At 44.4% G+C, this 21,027-nt stretch overlaps 3 protein-coding genes across 7 annotated transcripts in view; 1 reads left to right on the top strand and 2 right to left on the bottom strand.

Moving 5' to 3' along the window:
• Positions 1–158: 158 nt before the first annotated feature.
• Positions 159–6,451, bottom strand: LOC118372538 (PAT complex subunit CCDC47-like). 2 transcript variants are annotated; one of them, XM_035758470.2, is made up of 12 exons: positions 6,205–6,451; positions 4,878–5,179; positions 4,659–4,751; positions 4,183–4,479; positions 4,031–4,096; positions 3,790–3,891; positions 3,558–3,668; positions 3,286–3,371; positions 3,061–3,119; positions 2,829–2,938; positions 2,503–2,670; positions 159–2,371 (listed from the first exon to the last, which is right to left on the bottom strand). In XM_035758470.2, exons 2-12 carry the CDS (start codon positions 5,169–5,171, stop codon positions 2,291–2,293), a joined length of 1,467 nt encoding a protein of 488 aa, XP_035614363.2. In that variant the 5' UTR covers positions 5,172–5,179; positions 6,205–6,451; the 3' UTR covers positions 159–2,290. The 2 variants fall into 2 exon arrangements, with proteins under 2 accessions (XP_035614363.2, XP_035614362.2); XM_035758469.2 differs by having other exon boundaries at positions 6,148–6,304.
• Positions 6,452–6,704: 253 nt separating this feature from the next.
• LOC118372539 (DDB1- and CUL4-associated factor 7-like) lies at positions 6,705–13,691 on the top strand. The gene is made up of 7 exons (XM_035758472.2): positions 6,705–7,663; positions 9,481–9,639; positions 9,837–9,948; positions 10,803–10,921; positions 11,720–11,929; positions 12,049–12,166; positions 12,268–13,691. Exons 1-7 carry the CDS (start codon positions 7,526–7,528, stop codon positions 12,438–12,440), a joined length of 1,029 nt encoding a protein of 342 aa, XP_035614365.1. The 5' UTR covers positions 6,705–7,525; the 3' UTR covers positions 12,441–13,691.
• Positions 13,692–18,334: 4,643 nt separating this feature from the next.
• LOC118381096 (potassium voltage-gated channel subfamily H member 6-like) overlaps positions 18,335–21,027 on the bottom strand; it is a 35,637-nt gene continuing 32,944 nt past the window's right edge. For 3 of the 4 annotated variants that reach the window (XM_052491533.1, XM_052491534.1, XM_052491531.1), the window contains 5 exons: positions 20,677–20,764; positions 20,261–20,545; positions 19,949–20,138; positions 19,272–19,482; positions 18,335–19,061 (listed from right to left, as the gene is read on the bottom strand). In XM_052491533.1, coding sequence (XP_052347493.1) covers positions 18,780–19,061; positions 19,272–19,482; positions 19,949–20,138; positions 20,261–20,545; positions 20,677–20,764 — 1,056 coding nt within the window. In that variant the 3' untranslated portion in view covers positions 18,335–18,779. The remainder of the gene's footprint in view (positions 19,062–19,271; positions 19,483–19,948; positions 20,139–20,260; positions 20,546–20,676; positions 20,765–21,027) is intronic. The other variant, XM_052491532.1, reaches the window with a different exon arrangement.

The raw sequence follows: 21,027 nt of genomic DNA on the forward strand, positions 1-21,027 counted from the left end.
AGTTTGAACCCAGTAGCCTAGACAATCTCTCCGCGGACTCAATCTTTGGGTCAAATTTAGCGCTAGACTTACCGTCCCATTGGTCCATTTATAATCACCTAACCTCAAGACACAACTTTTCTCAAAAATAAAAAAAAGACAGAAATGAGATTGTTCAATAACTTCCAGTGCATTTTATTGTTTGCTTAGAAATTCACCAGACAGACATAACTTGTAAGGACTGTCACTTACAGTGGGGAGAACAAGTATTTGATAACCTGCAAAATCGGCAGCGTTTCCTACTTTCAAAGCATGTAAAGGTCTGTCATTTTTATCATAGGTACACTTCAACTGTGAGAGATGGAATTTAAAACAAAAATCCAGAAAATTACATTGTATGATTTTTAAGTAATTCATTTGCATTTTATTGCATGACATAAGTATTTGATACATCAGAAAAGCAGAACTTAATACTTGGTACAGAAACCTTTGTTTGCAATTACAAAGATCACACTTTTCCTGTAGTTCTTGACCAGGTTTGCACACACTGCAGCAGGGATTTTGGCCCACTCCTCCATACAGACCTTCTCCAGATCCTTCAGGTTTTGGGGCTGTCGCTGGGCAATACGGACTTTCAGCTCCCTCCAAAGATTTTCTATTGGGTTCAGGTCTGGAGATTGGCTAGGCCACTCCAGGACCTTGAGATGCTTCTTACGGAGCCACTCCTTAGTTGCCCTGGCTGTGTGTTTCGGGTTGTTGTCATGCAGGAAGACCCAGCCACGACCCATCTTCAATGCTCTTACTGAGGGAAGGAGGTTGTTGGCCAAGATCTCGCTATACATGGCCCTATCCATCCTCCCCTCAATACGGTACAGTCGTCCTGTCCCCTTTGCAGAAAAGCATCCCCAAATAATGATGTTTCCACCTCCATGCTTCACGGTTGAGATGTTGTTCTTGGTGTTGTACTCATCTTCTTCCTCCAAACACGGTGAGTGGAGTTTAGACCAAAAAGCTATATTTTTGTCTCATCAGACCACATGACCTTCTCCCATTCCTGCTCTGGATCATCCAGATGGTCATTGGCAAACTTCAGACGGGCCTGGACATGCGCTGGCTTGAGAAGGGGGACCTTGCGTGCGCTGCAGGATTTTAATCCATGTAGTGTGTTACTAATAGTTTTCTTTGAGACTGTGGTCCCAGCTCTCTTCAGGTCATTGACCAGGTCCTGCCGTGTAGTTCTGGGCTGATCCCTCATCTTCCTCATGATCATTGATGCCCCACGAGGTGAGATCTTGCATGGAGCCCCAGACCGAGGGTGATTGACCGTCATCTTGAACTTCTTCCAAGCTGCTTGCCTATTGTCCTGTAGCCCATCCCAGCCTTGTGCAGGTCTACAATTTTGTCCCCGGTGTCCTTACACAGCTCTCTGGTCTTGGCCATTGTGGAGAGGTTGGAGTCTGTTTGATTGAGTGTGTGGACAGGTGTCTTTTACACAGGTAAGGAGTTCAAACAGGTGCAGTTAATACAGGTAATGAGTGGAGAACAGTGAGAGCTGTGAGAGCCGGAATCTGTGAGAGCCGGAATTCTTACTGGTTGGTAGGTGATCAAATACTTATGTCATGCAATAAAATGCTAATTAATTACTTAAAAATCATACAATGTGATTTTCTGGATTTTTGTTTTAGATTATGTCTCTCACAGTTGAAGTGTACCTATGCTAAAAAATTACAGACCTCTACATGCTTTGGAAGTAGGAAAACCTGCAAAATCGGCAGTGTATCAAATACTTGTTCTCCCCACTGTAGATATAAATTAAAATTGGATACTTTTCATCTCGTCTTGTAGCATCCACAGTGTTAACTTAATAACTCAAACAGGCCTCACATGCCTTCATTCCTTTTAAAATATGAGCATTTTATTTCCCACCAAGAGGTGCAACCCCCAATCCCTGTCGATTTGATTAATAGGCTCATTGAGCCGACTTGCTTTGAAAAGAGCAATGAAAACCTAGGCAGAAGAAAGTCAAAAAAAAAAAAACTTGCACGGGTCGTCATGGCGACAGACTTGATATGCAAAACTCCTCTGTCCCTCTCGCTTGTCATTAGCAGCTCACTCATAGCCAAGGAAAACACCACTCTGATTGGACAAAGTGTTTCCATGAGAACAGAAACAGCTAAGCTTGACACACCCATGGAGAAGGGAATGTCTGTGTGAGCCTGTGAGCCAGAACTGGGCGCTGAAGTGAGAGAGATGGATGGAAGCAGTGGAAACCGTCTGAGCTGTGTGATTGAATCCCTGTAGCTGTCTGTCCTCACATGGCTTTGACTTTGATCTGCTTCATCTTCATCTGCTTCTTCTCAATCTTCTTCTGATCACGACGTTGAGCAGCCTCCTGGAAAAGGGGGAAACACCATAGACAGTTAGAGCAAGAGGTACAAAGGAGACCAAGATGAACAGTGTGCTGTGTTCCCATGTGTAATGTTACAGTGTGTTATTCTGCTGGTGGGCTGTGGTGGAGCTGACCTCCAGGCGGCGCTGTCTCTCGGGATCCTCCTCGCTCATGATCCTCTCCTTCTCAGCCCTCTTCTTCTCTTCCCGTCGGGTCTGAGCAGCCTCCTGGCGCTGATTGTGGGTCTGCTTCAGGAAGTTCTCCTCCACACGGGCACGGTTCTTATCCGCCTTCTGTTTTCCCTGGAGGACAGACACAGGGAGAAAGAGGGGGAGCAAGGAGATGCAGTGATGGATGAAAGGAAGACTGTAGATTAAAAAAATAATAATAATTAAAGTCTGCCAATAGACCAGATTGAGGGTGTACTAGGAGACTAGTGTAATTATCCTGCAATTCTCACCTCTCTGTTGAGGCGGAGCTTCTTGACCTTGTCGATGCTGTAGATGACCATGTTCATCAGGGGTAGCAGAGTGTCCATGTCTTTGGGAGATGTGTTCCCCATGCCAGGCACTACATGCACAAACACAGGAAAACATTTGTTAACATTTCATTCAGTCACTACGTATCAAATATGGTGAATCGGCTACATGCCAAGTGTTGGAAAGCATTTCAAGTGAAGACAATTGGCTCACCATTAAATGTAAACAGCAGCGTCTTCTTGGTCTCAGGCAGTTTTAAGGGCTGTCCATCCCTGAAACACAACAGGGTTGAGAAGGAAGCTTCAGGTAACAGAAACAGCTGTACATAATTTCATAAGAGGCTTTAATACAAGACCAGAGGTCGGGGTGGAGTAAGGACATTGGTGTGATATAGTTAATATGTTGTGGAAAAACTGACTTGCTTGCAGGCACACTTACTCTTGCACAACTTTTGTACCAGAAAATTGGTCAGAGAAATGGATGGACTCGATCTTGTCAGCATGGTTGGTGATATAATGAACCATCTGAAATACAAAGACAGTGGAAGGGTGAATGAAAGAAAAACAAGGGGTCTGTCAAATTGTAGCACACTGTACTCTTCAAGTCAAATTCTCCCACTACAAACAATAAGAGACCACTCTGCAATAGCCTAGTGACAAAGTCCCCACTGTAGTGAGTAGGCCACAACGGAGGTCCCCTCCCTTGCTCACCTTGCTGTCCATCACACCATCCGTGACCTCACCCATCTCTGTCAGAATGGCCAGGAGCTCAGGAAGGCCGTACTTTGCCCCTGACTTGGGCTTGTCACTGCAGAACTCACTCTGGGGACAGACACACAAACAAAGACGGGTCAATACATGCACCCACGCAGCCTGAGGCTTATAGATGGTTAATAGTGTCTGGAAGGCTGAATGAATGTAGTGATGTTGGCCCGCCCCTCACCAAGTCCTGCATCTCCTTTTGCATCCGGGCCATGGCCTTTTTGGTGCCCACAGCAAACACAAACGTATCCATGTCCTCATCATTCAGAGTAACTTTGATTTGCTACAAAGAAAAATATACAGAAATATACAGCAAGTCAGACAACAGAAAAGGTCTACCTTTAGGAAAGTATTTGTAAGCGCTGAGGTGAGTGACAATGTGACTGGTGATGTACATGTATACAGGCATCATATGTACCCACCACTTGATCACAGACTGGCCTCATCATCCTGGCCAGTACATTCAACAGGTCCTGCCTCTTCACAAACTGGAACAGACCAAAGAAAACATTGAAACAGCAGCTAGTTCTCACACAAACACTTTCTCTCTCTTACTCACACACACTGTAAATACCTTAAGCTGGATGAGCATGCCCTCACAACACACTCGACCTGAGCACCACAGGTTGTAAATGTGCTCATTCTCCTGGTTCAGCTTCCCGGTGCTCACTGCATCCTTACTGGTGCCATCGTCACCCACCAAGGCAAAGTTGTTCTCCAGGAGCTCTCGGTGGGAGTTGAACCAGGCTGTGGCCAGACGGCTGTTCTTGTTCTTGCCAATGATGTAGTTCATGATATAGGCCAGCAGGCCCGTCACCATTAGAATTTCCATGTAGTAGCTTTCCCAGCTGTTCTGAAGGTGGGCCGGCACCTGGAAGGGGAATACGGACAGACTCATCACCTTGACAACCACAACATTAAGGATGTTTGATCTTGGCACTCACATTTAAGAGGGATTTTCTTCTTGGTTGTCAGAGTACAGTTTAAGAAATAGGTCTGTAATCAATGGCTTCCTAATGATCACTAGTCTGGTGTTAACAGTGAACTTACTGTGTGGATGATCAGAGGGTCTTTAAGGGACTGGCTGGGCTTCTCCATGCCATCAAACTCGTCTGGATCGTACTTGCTGTACATGTCTTGATCCTACAGCAATACAAAAAGAAATATCGATTAGTTCTGGCACAAACCAAGAACACAGTGCATGGGATAGAGTGCCAACTAAGTTGTCCCTGGTCATATGCAAGCTACCAGGCCACAGCAGCCCCTAACCTGTGTATCGGAATCCTCAAAGCCGTCCTCCTGTCCGTCTTCCTCCAGCTCCACTGTGGCCTCGTCCTCATCGTCCTCAGCAGGCTGAGCAGGAGGGGCCCCACGGGGTGGAGGGGCCGTCTCTGGCTCGGCCGCAGTGTCCTCGCTCACATCCTCAAACTCAGCAAAGTCATTGTCGTCTGCAAAGTCTGCCAGGTCTTCCCCGTCGTCAAAGTCATCGTTGTAGCGTCCCCTGGAGACGGGCAGTGCCAGGAGAAGTAGCAGTGCGGGCAGCAAGAGGTACATACTCCTCATTGTTGAAGCTGTGCCAGCACAGGCCGGAAAATGAGAGGACAGGTGGGAGAAGAGCAGGAGGAAGATAAGGAGGGAAAGGTCAATTCAGGTCAAACCAGGTGGGTTTGGAGGTGACAGGTCAAATCAGCACGAGACAGAATGCCTCAGTCAGTCTCACACAGGCTGGCTGTCACAAAGATGTTTCCAATAAATATCTGCATTACTGTGAGTTTATTTATTTACATGCCCAGGATAGTAACTTGTTTTTTTACAACACATATCTATAATTTCATGCCTCTTACATCCACTCGCACTGAAAAGGTCAACATCCAAGAGAGTGGTAGCTAGGTCTGGACACACAAATCACGTAAATCAAAAAGGTGTCAGTCTGAACGCTATAGAATCTATTCATCAATCGGACTGGACATGGACTGTGGTTATTGGTAATGGCCCCAGTGACCCTATCATTCACAAGTCATCAATATTCTAAAAATATATGGCTCGCGTTGCTTTCTTTATTTACACATCATCATTCTAGACACTGTAGTCCGATTATGCTAGACAACTACCAGTTTAACAAACCACAGCTACAAATCTTGCTTCGCATTCAGGTGCGCTAACTAAAGTTAGCTGTCTGCTGTTAGCCAAATCCACTCTCTGACTGTTAGCTAGCTAGCTTGACTTGGAGTGGCTAGCTGAAATCATAGAACATTTCAGGTGGCTAAGATTACAAAGAGCTAGCAAATATGCAACACAGTTCACAAAATCTGGTTAACGAACTAACTAACGTTAAGTCTAGCGAGCTAGATAACAGACTTATTAGCCAACGTGTCCCACCCCATCTTCTCATTCTAACCGAGCAAGCTAGCGAACGTTACCAACCAAGTTATTGCCACGCTATAGCTAATAAGTGGTTGACAATATAACAATAGCCGGATTTATCAAGTTGAATCAAACTAAAGCAAAACAACACATGTAACGTTTGCTGTATGAATACCTATGGAGTGTTAAAATACGTTCCTATAGAAAACGCTGAGGTCGTCGTTCGCTTAACTGTTCAATACAGTCCCCTTGACAGTAGATTCTACCACAGAGTTTCTAAAAACCCAGAGGCGCAACCTCGCGAGACTTCCTGGACCGCTTGCGAAACAGACCAGGCCGGGGTTTGAGAAGTCAAAATTTCTTCCTTGTTGATTTTCTCGAAATCTAAAGACACAGCCTAGATTCAAGCCAATATTGTAAGTAGTTAAATATGTTATTACTGCAACCTTGTGAAAGTGACAAACTGACACTTTTTCATGTTCGTTAAAAACAACGTTATAGCGAAGAAGTGTCTTTGAGTTGACAGTGTGCACTTGCGCAGTTCGGCCGAGACGTTACACGTTGACGTTTAGCTAGCCTACCAACGTCGCCATGACACCGCCTACAAGTGTGATTAGGGGTTTCTATTGGATCAGTTTGTGGTGCTTTCAAGACAACTGGGAACTCGGGGAAAAACAAGGTGAAATAATAACACCAGTGATCTTCGGTTCGGAAAGTGGGAGCTCTAGAAAGATGCCAGAGTTCCAGACTTGGAATTCCGAGTTGCATGACTGTTCAAAAGTAGTTTCCCAGTTGTATAGAGTTTATCAAATAGACGAATATATATATTTTTGTGCATTTGACCTCAGCCTAACTCTTTTCCTAACCTGCTGAGTAAATTATCCTAACCTGTTACGAAAAGTTATTTGTGACAAACTATATCCCTTCTAGACACAATCCCCAAACAGAGTCCACCACCCCTGTTACGCTGTTAAAATAGTTTTAAAAAACATATTTACATTTTTTCAGAATGGTGTGATTGGTATGATGATTTCTACACTTTAATGGGTTGATTGTAGTCTATGAGCTAGCAAGCGTCACACCGCCGACATTTTCTTCGATGGGAGGAGAGTGATCCCCCACCCCTCTTTGTGGTTGCAGCAGCAGTGTTGTTGAAGTCGGAGTCGGGTCAAAGCTAGCAGGGGACTCAATTCGAAAAGCAGGCTCACTTACCCGGATCATCAAAATCGAGCGAATAGCAAATTCAGACTATTGTCCGTAAGCTAATGTGTGTCTCGAAGCTTCGTTTAAGCTTTAACGTCGCCCGACAGTAATAGCTATCACGCGGTACAACGCGCAACTAGCTAGCTAATGGCGTTAACTGGGCTGGTGTAGTATCCATAACTAACGACTGTTTGCTAGCTAGCTGTCGTTTGACAGCCTTTGTCCTTTTGAACTCTTCAAATCTTCAATTCGGAAAGTCTAACGAGCCGTGGGGTATATTTTGTTCCAAGGAAACAGTTGTTTTGCTTTATATAGGTAAGGATTTGATATAAGAGCTCGTTAATTGAGCTATGTCGCTCCACGGTAAGCGAAAAGAGATCTACAAATACGAAGCGCCATGGACGGTGTATGCAATGAACTGGAGCGTTCGTCCCGACAAACGCTTTCGCCTGGCCCTTGGAAGTTTCGTTGAAGAATATAACAATAAGGTGAGTGAGAAGATGAACTGTATATTTTTGTTAACCAGTCCCATTGTAGAATCAGAACTAATTAGTTGGGACCACCGTGAATCACACAATGCTGTTGTGATGTGGGCCACCCAGAACAGATCTTCGCTTCTATGTTATAAGAGTTCACCCACAAAGAATGAACATGACCAAAAAGTGAATAAAAACAGTATGAAGTGTGTTTATTAAGCTCTAAGTCATTTGTTCCTTGTTATATAGTAGTCGTGGCCAAAAGTTGAGAATGACATTAATTTCCCACAAAGTTTGCTGCTTCAGTGTCTTTAGATATTTTTGTCAGACGTTACTATGGAATACTGAAGTATAATTACAAGCATTTCATAAGTGTCAAAGCCTTTTATTGAAAATTTCATGAAGTTGATGCAGAGGGTCAATATTTGCAGTGTTGACCCTTCTTTTTCAAGACGTCTGCAATCTGCCCTGGCATGCTGTCAATTAACTTCTGGGCCACATCCTGACTGATGGCAGCACATTCTTGCATAATCAATGCTTCAGAATTTGTAGGGTTTGGTTTGTCCACCCGCCTCTTGAGTATTGACCACAAGTTCTCAATGGGATTAAGGTCTGAGGAGTTTCCTGGCCATGGACCCAAAATATCGATGTTTTGTTCCCCGAACCACTTCGTTATCACTTTTGCCTTATGGCAAGTGCTCCATCATGCTGGAAAAGGCATTGTTCGTCACCAAACTGTGACTGGATGGTTGGGAGAAGTTGCTCTCGGAGGATGTGTTGGTACCATTATTTATAGCTGTGTTCTTAGGCAAAATTGTGAGTGAACCCACTCCCTTGGCTGAGAAGCAACCCCACACATGAGTGGTCTCAGGATGCTTTACTGTTGGCATGACACAGGACTGATGGTAGCGCTCACCTTGTCTTCTCCGGACAAGCTTTTTTTCCAGATGCCCCAAACAATCGGAAAGGGAATTCATCAGAGAAAATTACTGTACCCCAGTCCTCAGCAGTCCAATCCCTGTACCTTTTGCAGAATATCAGTCTGTCCCTGATATTTTTCCTGGAGAGAAGTGGCTTCTTTGCTGCCCTTCTTGACACCAGGCCATCCTCCAAAAGTTTTCGCCTCACTGTGCGTGCAGATGCACTCACACCTGCCTGCTGCCATTCCTGAGCAAGCTCTGTACTGGTGGGGCACCAATCCCACATCTGAATCAACTTTAGGAGAAGGTCCTGGCACTTGCTGAACTTTCTTGGGTGCCCTGAAGCCTTCTTCACAACAATTAAACTGCTCTCCTTGAAGTTATTGATGATCCGATAAATGGTTGATTTAGATGCAATCTTACTAGCAGCAATATCCTTGCCTGTGAAGCCCTTTTTGTGCAAAGCAATGATGACGGCACGTGTTTCCTTGCAGGTAACCATGGTTGACAGAGGAAGAACAATGATTCCAAGCACCACCCTCCTTTTGCAGCTTCCAGTCTGTTATTCAAACTCAATCAGCATGACAGAGGGATCTCCAGCTGTGTCCTCGTCAACACTCACACCTGTGTTAACAAGAGAATCACTGACATGTCAGTTGGTCCTTTTGTGGCAGGGCTGAAATGCAGTGGAAATGTTTTGGGGGGGATTCAGTTCATTTGCATGGCAAAGAGGGACTTAGCAATTAATTGCAATTCATCTGATCACTCTTCATAACATTCTGGAGTATAGGCAAATTGCCACCATACAAACTGAGGCAGCAGACCTTGAAAATTAATATTTGTCATTCTGAAAACTTTTGGTCACGACTATATCGAGCGGTTTCTGATTTAATTCTTGTTTCTCTTCAGGTGCAGATTGTGGGTCTGGAGGAGGAGAGTTCAGAGTTCATCTGCAGGAACACCTTTGACCACCCCTACCCCACCACCAAGATCATGTGGATCCCGGACAGCAAGGGTGTTTACCCAGACCTGCTTGCCACTAGCGGGGACTACCTGCGCATCTGGAGGGTATGCATGCACCCACAGCCTCCTTGATACTAAATAATTTGTAAACATAATAGATGTCATATGTTGGGCGCTCCCTGGCCTGCACCCTCTTCGAACTATTGTGTCCCTTTTGCAGCATCTGAAGTTACTTGCCCAGGGGGGACTCTTTTCTACGTTGTTGTATAGCATCTCATGGCTTGTTAAATCTTACCCCTTAGGTCAGTGAAACAGAGACTCGTTTGGAATGCTTACTGAATAACAACAAGAACTCTGACTTCTGTGCCCCACTCACCTCGTTTGACTGGAATGAAGTGGATCCTAATCTACTGGGTAAGAGATGGGGCATATAGTAGAGCTGGGACTATAAACCGAAAATGATTGACACCGACCAAATATCATGGGACATTTTGCTGATCTCGTTCATTACAGTAAATGTGAAGTTTCAAATGAGATAAGTTTGCTAATATGGGTGATTGTTAATACAACAATTGATAGCTACAACATTCAAAGTAGTAGATTTAAGACTAATATAAAAAATAACTGTGGTGCACATTAATGTTATAAACTTGTCGTTCAAGATATCGTGATAATTTAGTCCATTGATTGTGACATGAATGTTTGTCCATATTGCCCAGCTCTAGCATATAGTCTATTGGTTTGCTGTCAGTGTCTACAGCATGTGTGTCAGAGTAAGTAGCGTATAACAGTTTAAATACAATCTCAAATAGCTGCCTGTCACTTAAAATCTGGGCATCGTCACACATTTCATCAAATAAATGCTGGGTCTAAATGAATTGTTTACAACTGTTACCATGGACACAGCTCTGATATTCCCACAGTCGTGCATTACATTCTGTCAATGTTACAAGCCATGGCGCCACCAAAAATAAAACACAGTATCAAATGAATGGTGCTAAAGTGTGAAATGGAGGGTGTGTGATAGGCAGTCTTTGCAGGTCTGATCTGCTATGCATTTGTTGTTATGTTTATACAGGTCAAACTGGTAGTCAACGTTCTATTGAGCTGTGGCATAATGGAAATAGATGCCTGGGTATAGAAGAAGCCTGTCTCAAATGAGCGCTGGTTGTGTAGAGTGATTCATGCAAATAAACGTTGAAGTTTTACAGTATATCTTGTTTGGTGAGTGTCTGCTTTTAATCTGGGTTCTGATCTGTCCATTACAGGCACCTCCAGCATTGACACAACCTGTACTATCTGGGGGTTGGAGACTGGCCAAGTGCTGGGCAGAGTCAACCTCGTATCTGGCCACGTCAAGACCCAGCTCATTGCTCATGACAAAGAGGTGTGTGTGAGGGCTGAGGGGGAATATAAGCCTTGCCTTGAAGTTTAGTTTGCTTGTATGAATGAGTAAGTAAAGTCTAGTTGTTGTGAGCAGGGGCTAGAACCTGTTCAGGGAGCAGAACCGAAAACCGGAAAATAACGACATTTTTGAGGAATGGAATTGGGAATGAAACTGGTTTCTAGTGTTCCGTAACAGAATCCTTCATTCCAAATCTTGAGAACCAATTAATAATGTAATTTTTTTGTTCCAAAAATATTTCTAATGTCTAATATTTTATTATGTAATTCAGTGAAGTTATGACTCTAAAGGTATTCTAGTAATAGTCTAAACACATCCCAATTCACATGATGTTTAGCGCTTCAAACCAAACCCCCTCCATGTCCACCCCTCTCTCTCTCTCCCCACCCATGAAATTGTCTTATCTCGCGCCTGCACTTAAATGGCCAATTAAACACGTAAACAAATAGCTTGCACATACACGGCAAGCTGCTCCACCCGAACTAATTTATGAAGCAAATGAATGAGATAAATGTGAATACGGTTTATTTTACAGCCTAAACATTTTACCAAAAGGAGCCATATGAACCGTTACTTTTTGGAGGTTCCAACCAGTTCAGAATTTTATTATGCTGGTCGGACCACTGGAACAAAACAAATACAGGTTCTGTTCAGAACAGAATGATTGGAAAATAATTTTGGTTCCAACCCCTGGTCCTGAGGTCATGAAGTCTGAATGTGTGCCTGTGGGTACATCAGTGTAATAACTCTGTATGTTGGTGGTGTTCTCTGTGTCTGTAGGTGTATGACATCGCGTTCAGCCGCGCAGGCGGTGGTCGGGACATGTTTGCGTCGGTCGGAGCGGACGGCTCAGTACGCATGTTTGACCTGCGGCACCTAGAACACAGCACCATCATCTATGAAGATCCCCAGCACCACCCCCTACTGCGCCTCTGCTGGAACAAACAGGACCCCAACTACCTGGCCACCATGGCTATGGACGGCATGGAGGTCAGTCTATTTTACTGTCTCATTCCTCTTTCAGTTTGGTATTGTCCATTCTTTCTTTGTTGGTCCCTCTCCTTATCCCTATCTAATGTGTTATCTCTCTCCTGTGCTGTGTGTCTCAGGTTGTGATTCTGGACGTGCGTGTTCCCTGCACGCCGGTGGCCCGCCTCAACAACCACCGGGCCTGTGTCAACGGCATCGCCTGGGCTCCCCACTCCTCCTGTCACATCTGCACTGCAGGTAAGGCACAAACAGGTTCTTCACCAGTTCACCTTTCCTCAGACCCCATTCTAAGTCTTCTCACCTTCTCCCTTCAGCGTAATAATAATGTCTTTCCTCAGCCGACGACCACCAGGCGCTGATATGGGACATCCAGCAGATGCCCAGGGCCATCGAGGACCCTATTCTGGCCTACACAGCCGAGGGGGAGATCAACAACGTCCAGTGGGCCTCCACCCAGCCTGACTGGATCGCCATCGGCTACAACAACTGCCTAGAGATCCTGCGGGTCTAAAGCCAACCTTCACCTCAGGTGTGGATGTGAAGGGGTGGAGGATGAGGACAATGTGTGGATTCAGAACTTGGACATGTTTTTTTGAGTGGAAGTAAATCTTGCAGGACTGCCTCAAACCACTACTCTGTCCTGGCTGATTGATGTACGTATGGGAGGCGGTGAGAACTTTGTCCCACTCCGCAATGTCCTGGTTTACTCTGTTTTTGATAGAACTAATCCCTGTGTCAAAAGGAGTATGTTGTCGTCTTTATTTATTGTTTTGGTAATCATCAGTGTCTGTACAGGTCCAAAATGCATCAATGGGTTCAACAATTCTAGATGGTCAAGTCATTATGGAGTGAAACAGTCCAGTTCCAACTGAAAACTGCTTGAGTGTGTTTAACCTGTTTTAGCTTGCTATATGACATAACAACATATTTAGGGTCAGGAAACTGGATTTAAAATGACACTCACTGTCAGAAAATGTCATTTAGGATCATCTGGGTGTCTTTCTATACTGGTTTGAAACCAGTTGTAGACTTCTGAATTTGAAACCATACGGCTAATTTAAAGGCCTCATAATTATTTAGTGTTTTTTATTTTATTTTTTTAATGGTTTGCTGGTACCAGATCACTTCCATGATTATACTGTGATAATCTGACATATTGTGAAGTGTTATGGTTCAATACCACAGGAAGTTGGTGGCACTTTAATTGGGGAGAACAGGCTCGTTCTAACGACTGGAGCGGAAAGGGTGGAATGGTATCAAATACATATAACACAAGGTTTCCATGCGTTTGATGCCATTCCATTTGCTTCGTTCCAGACATTATTGTGAGCTGTCCTCCCCTCAGAAGCCTCCTGTGTTCAACACACAGTTGCATGTCTCACAGTTTGGATACTTTGTCATCAGCCCCTTTGGACTAGACCAGAATCTACCAAAAAACAAGCTTCATGATGTTTTCTTCATTTTGAGTAGAGTTGCTTGGAACAACTGCAGTTCCTATTCAAGACTGTGTGAAACAAATACGTTTACTTAGCCTAGTACTGAAGGAGAGTGAAACCTTTTTCTCGTGTTTCACTATCCCTATCTTTTTATTGTTCTCTGTACTCGAAGGTCAACCCCCTTTTCGCATGTTTGTACAAGGGGAAATGTACATTCTTAAATATATGAACCAAGATATTGATAAGGCAAATCTACATGTAGTAGCTTTTTTCATAAAAGTTTGTATTACCAAATTTGCTCTAACTAATAAATATTCCTTCATGTGTTTTTGTAATTGTCAGTGTTATTTGCATCACTGAATACACACTGATAGGTCAGGATGTCAGGGTTTAATTAGGTGGGCATAACGTCACTTCAATGTGCAGATGGCAATGTATTGCAGTGAGCAGGAATAGTTCTGTCAGCTCCTAACGTTACATTTCTCTCTGCAGTGTTCTTAAAGGTCCAATACAGCTGTTTTGATCTCAACATCTGGGTAACAGTGATTAGTGATTATTTTCAATTAAAATGGTAAAAAAGAGCTATTTCTGTTAATTAGGGGAAAACTGGTTGGTATTTATTGTCATAAATGTTGCACTGGAGGCAGCTCTACAGAGTTGTCACTAGCTGCTGACAGCCGCATAGTCATAACGTCTCATTTTAAACCTAACCTTAACCACACTGCTAACCCTAATGCCTAACCTTAAATTAAGAACAAAAAGATAATTTAGTTTAAATGAATTATTTACGATATAACCAATTTTGACTTTGCAACTGGCCCACTTACCAGAAATAGCTCAGTTCTGCCTCCAGGGCAAGATTCATGACAAATGTCAACCTGCTGAAAACTAGCCTTTATGGGCAGAGGTTGGGAACACTCTTATTGGTCAATTAACTAATTTACTTCCTGGTGATGTCACCAGGCAGGCCAAAACTCCATCCCACCAACATTTCTCACTCGTAATTTTCACAATTTCAGTATTAGTGTATTCGGCTATTTCAGCTACACCCGTTACTGACAGGAGTATAAGATCTAGCAGACAACCATGCGATCACCATAGACAAACATTGGCAGTAAAATGGCCTTACTGAAGAGCTCAGTTCGTCAGATTTCTGCCCTGCTAGAGCTACCCCGGTCAACTGTAATGCTGTTATTGTGAAGTGGAAACGTCTAGGTAGCAACAACGGCTCCCCAAGCTCAAAGAGACCGTCGAGTGGTGAAAATCATCTGTCCTCGGTTGCAACACTCACTACCGAGTTCCAAACTGCCTCGGGAAGCAACGTCAGCACAATAACTTTTCGTCGGGAGCTTCATGAAATAGGTTTCTGTGGCCGAGCAGCCGCACAACAGCCTAAGATCATCATGCGCAATGCCAAGCGTCGGCGAGAGTGACGTAAAGCCCGCTGCCATTGGACTCTGAAGCAGTAGAAGCGCATCAGTCCAACGGACAAATCTGGGTTTGGTGGATGCCAGGAGAACGCTTCCTGCCCTAATGCATAGTGCCAACTGTAAAGTTTGGTGGAGGAGGAATCATGGTCTGGAGCTATTTTTCATGGTTTGGGCTAGGCCCCTTAGTTCCAGTGATGGGAAATCTTAACTCTTCAGCATACAATGACATTCTAGAAGATTCTGTGCATCCAACATTGTGGCAACAGTTTGGGGAAGGCCCCCATGCATACAGCGAGGTCCATACAGAAATGGTTTGTCGAGATCGTGTGGAAGAAGAATTTGACTAGCCTACACAGCCCTGACCTCAACCCCATCAAACACCTTTGGGATGAACTGGGCCTTTAACATGGCCAAACTGAATGAATTCCTGGTTTTAAAATATGGTCTATAAGTTAATGTCTATGAATTCCACAAAAGTAAGCCCAACGGAAGAATAGTAAATGGTGCAAACTACTTAAGTCCAAGCCCTCAACCAAAAATAAACAATTTTTCAGTAGTTGAGGTTTCTGTATTATTTGTTATAAATAATCTTTAATCTAAAAAATATGAATAAGAATTATGATTTTGTGCTTCAAGAAACCTTTACAGAACAAGAAAGGCTTAAAAAACAGAGTTACATTCTCCTGAAACTGTCAAAAACATCTTGAAACTGGGATTCTGGGAAAATGACACTATCCCAGTGACATCACTTGATTGGCAGATTCCATCCACATCACTTCCTCCCAGGTGGGCATCAAACATCCACTAACTTTGGCACCTTGAGTCATTACACACATTTGGGCCAGGATTCAATCTGATTGCAGATTTGGACAATGCACCACTTGAACGTAATCTCCGATTGAGCCGACATATACAGCATTTACCTTTCATGTGGTCTCTTCAAAAGCGGGAACATTGTCTTGTAGAATCAGATTGAATCCCAGCCTTCCAAAAGGGTGATGTTAAACATGTGACCATGTCACTTACTCAAACATAGTCAACACACACACACACACACACACACACACACACACACACACACACACACACACACACACACACACACACACACACACACACACACACACACACACACACACACACACACACCTGAAAAAGAGATGATGCATCCTTGGTGTAACAACAGTCCTGTGAAACAGAACAGATATATAGACGTACACAAACATGATGACCCAAGCAAAGCAGTAATGGCTGTATAAATGGAAGGTGTTTATAATGCTTCACAAGTGCTACATAACTACAGCATAAAAGAGATGAGAAAACTGTCTGCTTTTTTTCCCATGTCAATTATCTGTTCTCATGACACCTGACAATGTTGACTCAATAATGAGACATGTCACTTCATGTTAACAAATACAGTGCCTTGCGAAAGTATTCGGCCCCCTTGAACTTTGCGAACTTTTGCCACATTTCAGGCTTCAAACATAAAGATATAAAACTGTATTTTTTTGTGAAGAATCAACAACAAGTGGGACACAATCATGAAGTGGAACGACATTTATGGGATATTTCAAACTTTTTTAACAAATCAAAAACTGAAAAATTGGGCGTGCAAAATTATTCAGCCCCCATAAGTTAATACTTTGTCGCGCCACCTTTTGCTGCGATTACAGCTGTAAGTCGCTTGGGGTATGTCTCTATCAGTTTTGCACATCGAGAGACTGACATTTTTTCCCCATTCCTCCTTGCAAAACAGCTCGAGCTCAGTGAGGTTGGATGGAGAGCATTTGTGAACAGCAATTTTCAGTTCTTTCCACAGATTCTCAATTGGATTCAGGTCTGGACTTTGACTTGGCCATTCTAACACCTGGATATGTTTATTTTTGAACCATTCCATTGTAGATTTTGCTTTATGTTTTGGATCATTGTCTTGTTGGAAGACAAATCTCGGTCCCAGTCTCAGGTCTTTTGCAGACTCCATCAGGTTTTCTTCCAGAATGGTCCTGTATTTGGCTCCATCCATCTTCCCATCAATTTTAACCATCTTCCCTGTCCCTGCTGAAGAAAAGCAGGCCCAAACCATGATGCTGCCACCACCATGTTTGACAGTGGGGATGGTGTGTTCAGGGTGTTGCTTTTACGCCAAACATAACGTTTTGCATTTGTTGCCAAAAAGTTCAATTTTGGTTTCATCTGACCAGAGCACCTTCTTCCACATGTTTGGTGTGTCTCCCAGGTGGCTTGTGGCAAACTTTAAACAACACTTTTTATGGATACCTTTAAGAAATGGCTTTCTTCTTGCCACTCTTCCATAAAGGCCAGATTTGTGCAATATACGACTGATTGTTGTCCTATGGACAGAGTCTCCCACCTCAGCTGTAGATCTCTGCAGTTCATCCAGAGTGATCATGGGCCTCTTGGCTGCATCTCTGATCAGTCTTCTCCTTGTATGAGCTGAAAGTTTAGAGGGACGGCCAGGTCTTGGTAGATTTGCAGTGGTCTGATACTCTTTCCATTTAAATATTATCGCTTGCACAGTGCTCCTTGGGATGTTTAAAGCTTGGGAAATCTTTTTGTATCCAAATCTGGCTTTAAACCTCTTACATTTACATTACATTTAAGTCATTTAGCAGACTTCCAGAGCAACAGTATCTCGGACTTGCCTGGTGTGTTCCTTGTTCTTCATGATGCTCTCTGCGCTTTTAACGGACCTCTGAGACTATCACAGTGCAGGTGCATTTATACGGAGACTTGATTTCACACAGGTGGATTGTATTTATCATCATTAGTCATTTCGGTCAACATTGGATCATTCAGAGATCCTCACTGAACTTCTGGAGAGAGTTTGCTGCACTGAAAGTAAAGGGGCTGAATAATTTTGCACGCCCAATTTTTCAGTTTTTGATTTGTTAAAAAAGTTTTAAATATCCAATAAATGTCATTCCACTTCATGATTGTGTCCCACTTGTTGTTGATTCTTCACAAATATATACAGTTTTATTTCTTTATGTTTGAAGCCTGAAATGTGGTAAAAGGTCGCAAAGTTCAAGGGGGCTGAATACTTTCGCAAGGCACTGTATTGCTTTCCATTAAGTCATATGATTGGTAGAACATGAGAGTAGAATTAGTGTATTCAAAATGGCCACTTTTACAGTAGTCATTCCTACCATACAGACAAACAGTATTTAGATGGCATTTATACCATCTCTTTATATCATCTGTTGATAATATGTTACACCAACATAGCAATAGTGTGAAAGGAATACGTGTGCATCATAACTATTAGATTTCCAGATTGACGGTAAGATCCTCATGATACTATAAAAATACGTTTCAGTTCAACTTATAAACAGCACTGAGACCGAATGTGCAGTTCCTCTACAGTGTAAACATACAGTACACACAGTTATATGTATTTTTGGCCAAATTCTTATTTCCCAACAAAAAGGACCATGGCATAAAAGGACCATCACTTAACAAAAGGAAAACGAGAATGACAATACTACAGCTTTGAGATCCAGGGAAAAGGGGGCTTGGGGTTATTGTTAGTGTCCATGTGACGTGTGTGTACGTGTGCTTCTAGTCAGCCCAGTTTCATATCAGTTCTCCATAGGCAGTGCCAGGCCCCCAGGCTTTGTGGGGTCTGGGTTGCAGAAATCCGAAACCCCCTCTCAATAATGCCCTAGACCCTGATAGAGAGGAGAGGTTGTTTGTCACACAGGACCAGAGGTGCCTCAGCCCCGGGCACTGTGAGTCAGTGAGAGGGAGCCCTCCATAGAACCTCCTCTTAGCTACGTGGAAGGCAACCCACGTGGATCAGCAGCATGTTACAGGTTAGGGGGTTGGGTGGGGATTGGAGAGGAGGAATGAGAAAGGGGACGATTAGAGAAGTGACTCTGCCAACGTATGATTGTCCTCCTGTGGTGGTGCAGGGGGTGCTAGGAGTGAGGGATGATCAGGTTTAAGGTTAAAGGTCAGAGGGTTTTAGCTGCCTGGCAGGATGGGGTCAGAAACGTGCCTCTGAATCTCCTGCCCCTCTGTGGAGGTCTCCAGGTTATCAGGGAGGGAGGGGAAACGCAGGCTGCCACACAGCAGTCCAGAGGGCCCCAGGGTTTGGCAGGAGACATGGGGGGGGCTGAAGCCCATGGAGGACCTTGGAAGGGGCTCTGTCTCAGGGGACATGGACATGGTGTCATCAGAGGCCACCGTGAGGTGGATCCCACTGGACAGGGTGTCCTTGAACTTGTGCTTCTCTGAGTCCGGGCTCTGCAAAGAAAAAAACAGGGGTAGAGAGGTGAAGCACAAAAGCGATTCAGTAACTCAGTATACTGTACAACCTCTAATACCAATACCTCACTCTCACTCATTTTATCAGCCCACTGTTTCACAATATCATATAGCTCTTCGAGGACAGAGCATTGTAGCAAGCTAAAACTGATATATACTGTACTATCTGTACACTATACCAGTACCCACCTGCAGCGGCGAAGGCATGCTGTCAATCTTGATTGGGGGCATGGAGGGGACAGTGTGGATGATGGGGGCTGCTGTGCTGTACAGGGTGGTGGGGTGAGCAGGGTGAGGGCTGCTGGGCAACACAGTGCTGTAGGCCGGGGGCACTGGGGTTAACTGCCTTTGGAGCAGCTGCAGGATCACATGGATGTCTGCAGTCATCCGAGTCTCCAGTCTGGGCAGGGTCAAGGATGGAGGCAGGGTGGGAGAGGAATATATTAATAAAGTCAATAATTTCTTCCTCTGTGATCTCTCTCAATCATTTCTTGGTCTTCCTCCATTATTTATTTTGGCTTCTTCTCCAATTATTATCTTCCTTTACCTGTCTGTAAATCCTCTCCTCTCCTCTCCTCTCCTCTCCTCTCCTCTCCTCTCCTCTCCTCTCCTCTCCTCTCCTCTCCTCTCCTCTCCTCTCCTCTCCTCTCCTCTCCCTCTCCTCTCCTCTCCTCTCCTCTCCTCTCCTCTCCTCTCCTTGCCTGTTATCCCTTTTCCCCTCCTCTCCTTTCCTGTTATCTCTTTTCCCCTCCCCTCCTCTCCTTTCCTGTTATCTCTTTTCTCCTCCTCTCCTTGCCTGTTATCCCTTTTCCCCTCCTCTTCTCTCCTCTCCTCACTTTTCCTCTCTTCTCCCATCTCCTCTATACCTGTGGAGTTGGGACTGTAGCAGCTCCACTCTGGACTCCAGTTCACTGGGCCTGTCCTCTGCACAGGGAGGAGAGTGGTAGGTGCCCCTGACTGAGGAGCAGCGCCGCTGGGGATCTGACAACTGACTGGTCCTCCGGTCAGGCCAATACCCATATACCCCTGGGCCTGGCATGTTGATGGGGGCTGCAGCTGGGATGAAGAGCAGAGATGCCCGTGGGAATGCTTTGATGCAGGTTATAACATATTACAATCCACTGATCTTAGTTAGTTCATGCGTAATACTGTGTATCTATATCTCAGTCTCTCTTTACCTGTGTATTGGTGACTTCCTCGGTCCAGGGGCGGCCCCATGCCTGCTGAGGGTCCACTGGGAGGCAGCAGGCTGACCACAGCAGGGGGGTAGTCATCGGTGTCGGCCACAGAGGGGTACAGCTCTGCTTTGCTATGTCCCAGGGGCTTCATCTCATCGTCACTGGACTGGGAGCAGGCACTGGCGCTGCTACACATGCCCTCCCAGTGGGAGCTTGTGTCCGGGCCGCTGTGGTTCCCCAAAGGACACGACTGGTCTGGAAATGAGTCCTCACGGTCCATGCCGTCTACACACAACCAGGACAGGTACAATGATCACCACAGCTTTAGACATATCATTGATAGTAACACTACTTTAACTTTTAACAATGTATAAGAAACCCATGAGGACATAATGAGCAGAACCACACACACTCACCAGGCCGGTTTCTCGTGCGTCGTGGACGCGGCCGTCGGTATCCACATTCAGAATCCTCACTGGGAGGTGCCTGGTTCATTCTATCTACCTAATACACATCAGATTCAGTAACTCAACAAAAAACAACTCACACTTTACAACACATTATACACACCTCATCAATCATCAGCTTCATACACACTAAATATTCAATAAGTAATGCTTTTGCATTAGTTTGCCTAACTAAAACTCATTGACCTTGTGCTAAGCTCTCTTTATGACTAAGGGCTGGTTTCCCAGACACAGATTAAGACTAGTCCTGGGCTAAAAATCCCTTTCAAAGGAGATTCTCCATTGAGAATGAATTTTTAG

Source organism: Oncorhynchus keta, chromosome 32 (genome assembly GCF_023373465.1).
Source record: "Oncorhynchus keta strain PuntledgeMale-10-30-2019 chromosome 32, Oket_V2, whole genome shotgun sequence".
Classification (NCBI taxonomy): Eukaryota; Metazoa; Chordata; class Actinopteri; order Salmoniformes; family Salmonidae; genus Oncorhynchus; species Oncorhynchus keta.

Coding starts and splice junctions, on each gene's coding strand:
- LOC118372538 (XM_035758470.2), bottom strand. CDS start 5,171: ATGAGGAGTATGTACCTCTTGCTGCCCGCACTGCTACTTCTCCTGGCA. Junction 4,097..4,182: donor GCATGCTCATCCAGCTTAAG/GTATTTACAGTG, acceptor GGTCTGTTCCAG/TTTGTGAAGAGGCAGGACCT. Junction 3,120..3,285: donor GGTACAAAAGTTGTGCAAGA/GTAAGTGTGCCT, acceptor GTTGTGTTTCAG/GGATGGACAGCCCTTAAAAC.
- LOC118372539 (XM_035758472.2), top strand. CDS start 7,526: ATGTCGCTCCACGGTAAGCGAAAAGAGATCTACAAATACGAAGCGCCA. Junction 9,640..9,836: donor ACTACCTGCGCATCTGGAGG/GTATGCATGCAC, acceptor CTTACCCCTTAG/GTCAGTGAAACAGAGACTCG. Junction 12,167..12,267: donor CTGTCACATCTGCACTGCAG/GTAAGGCACAAA, acceptor GTCTTTCCTCAG/CCGACGACCACCAGGCGCTG.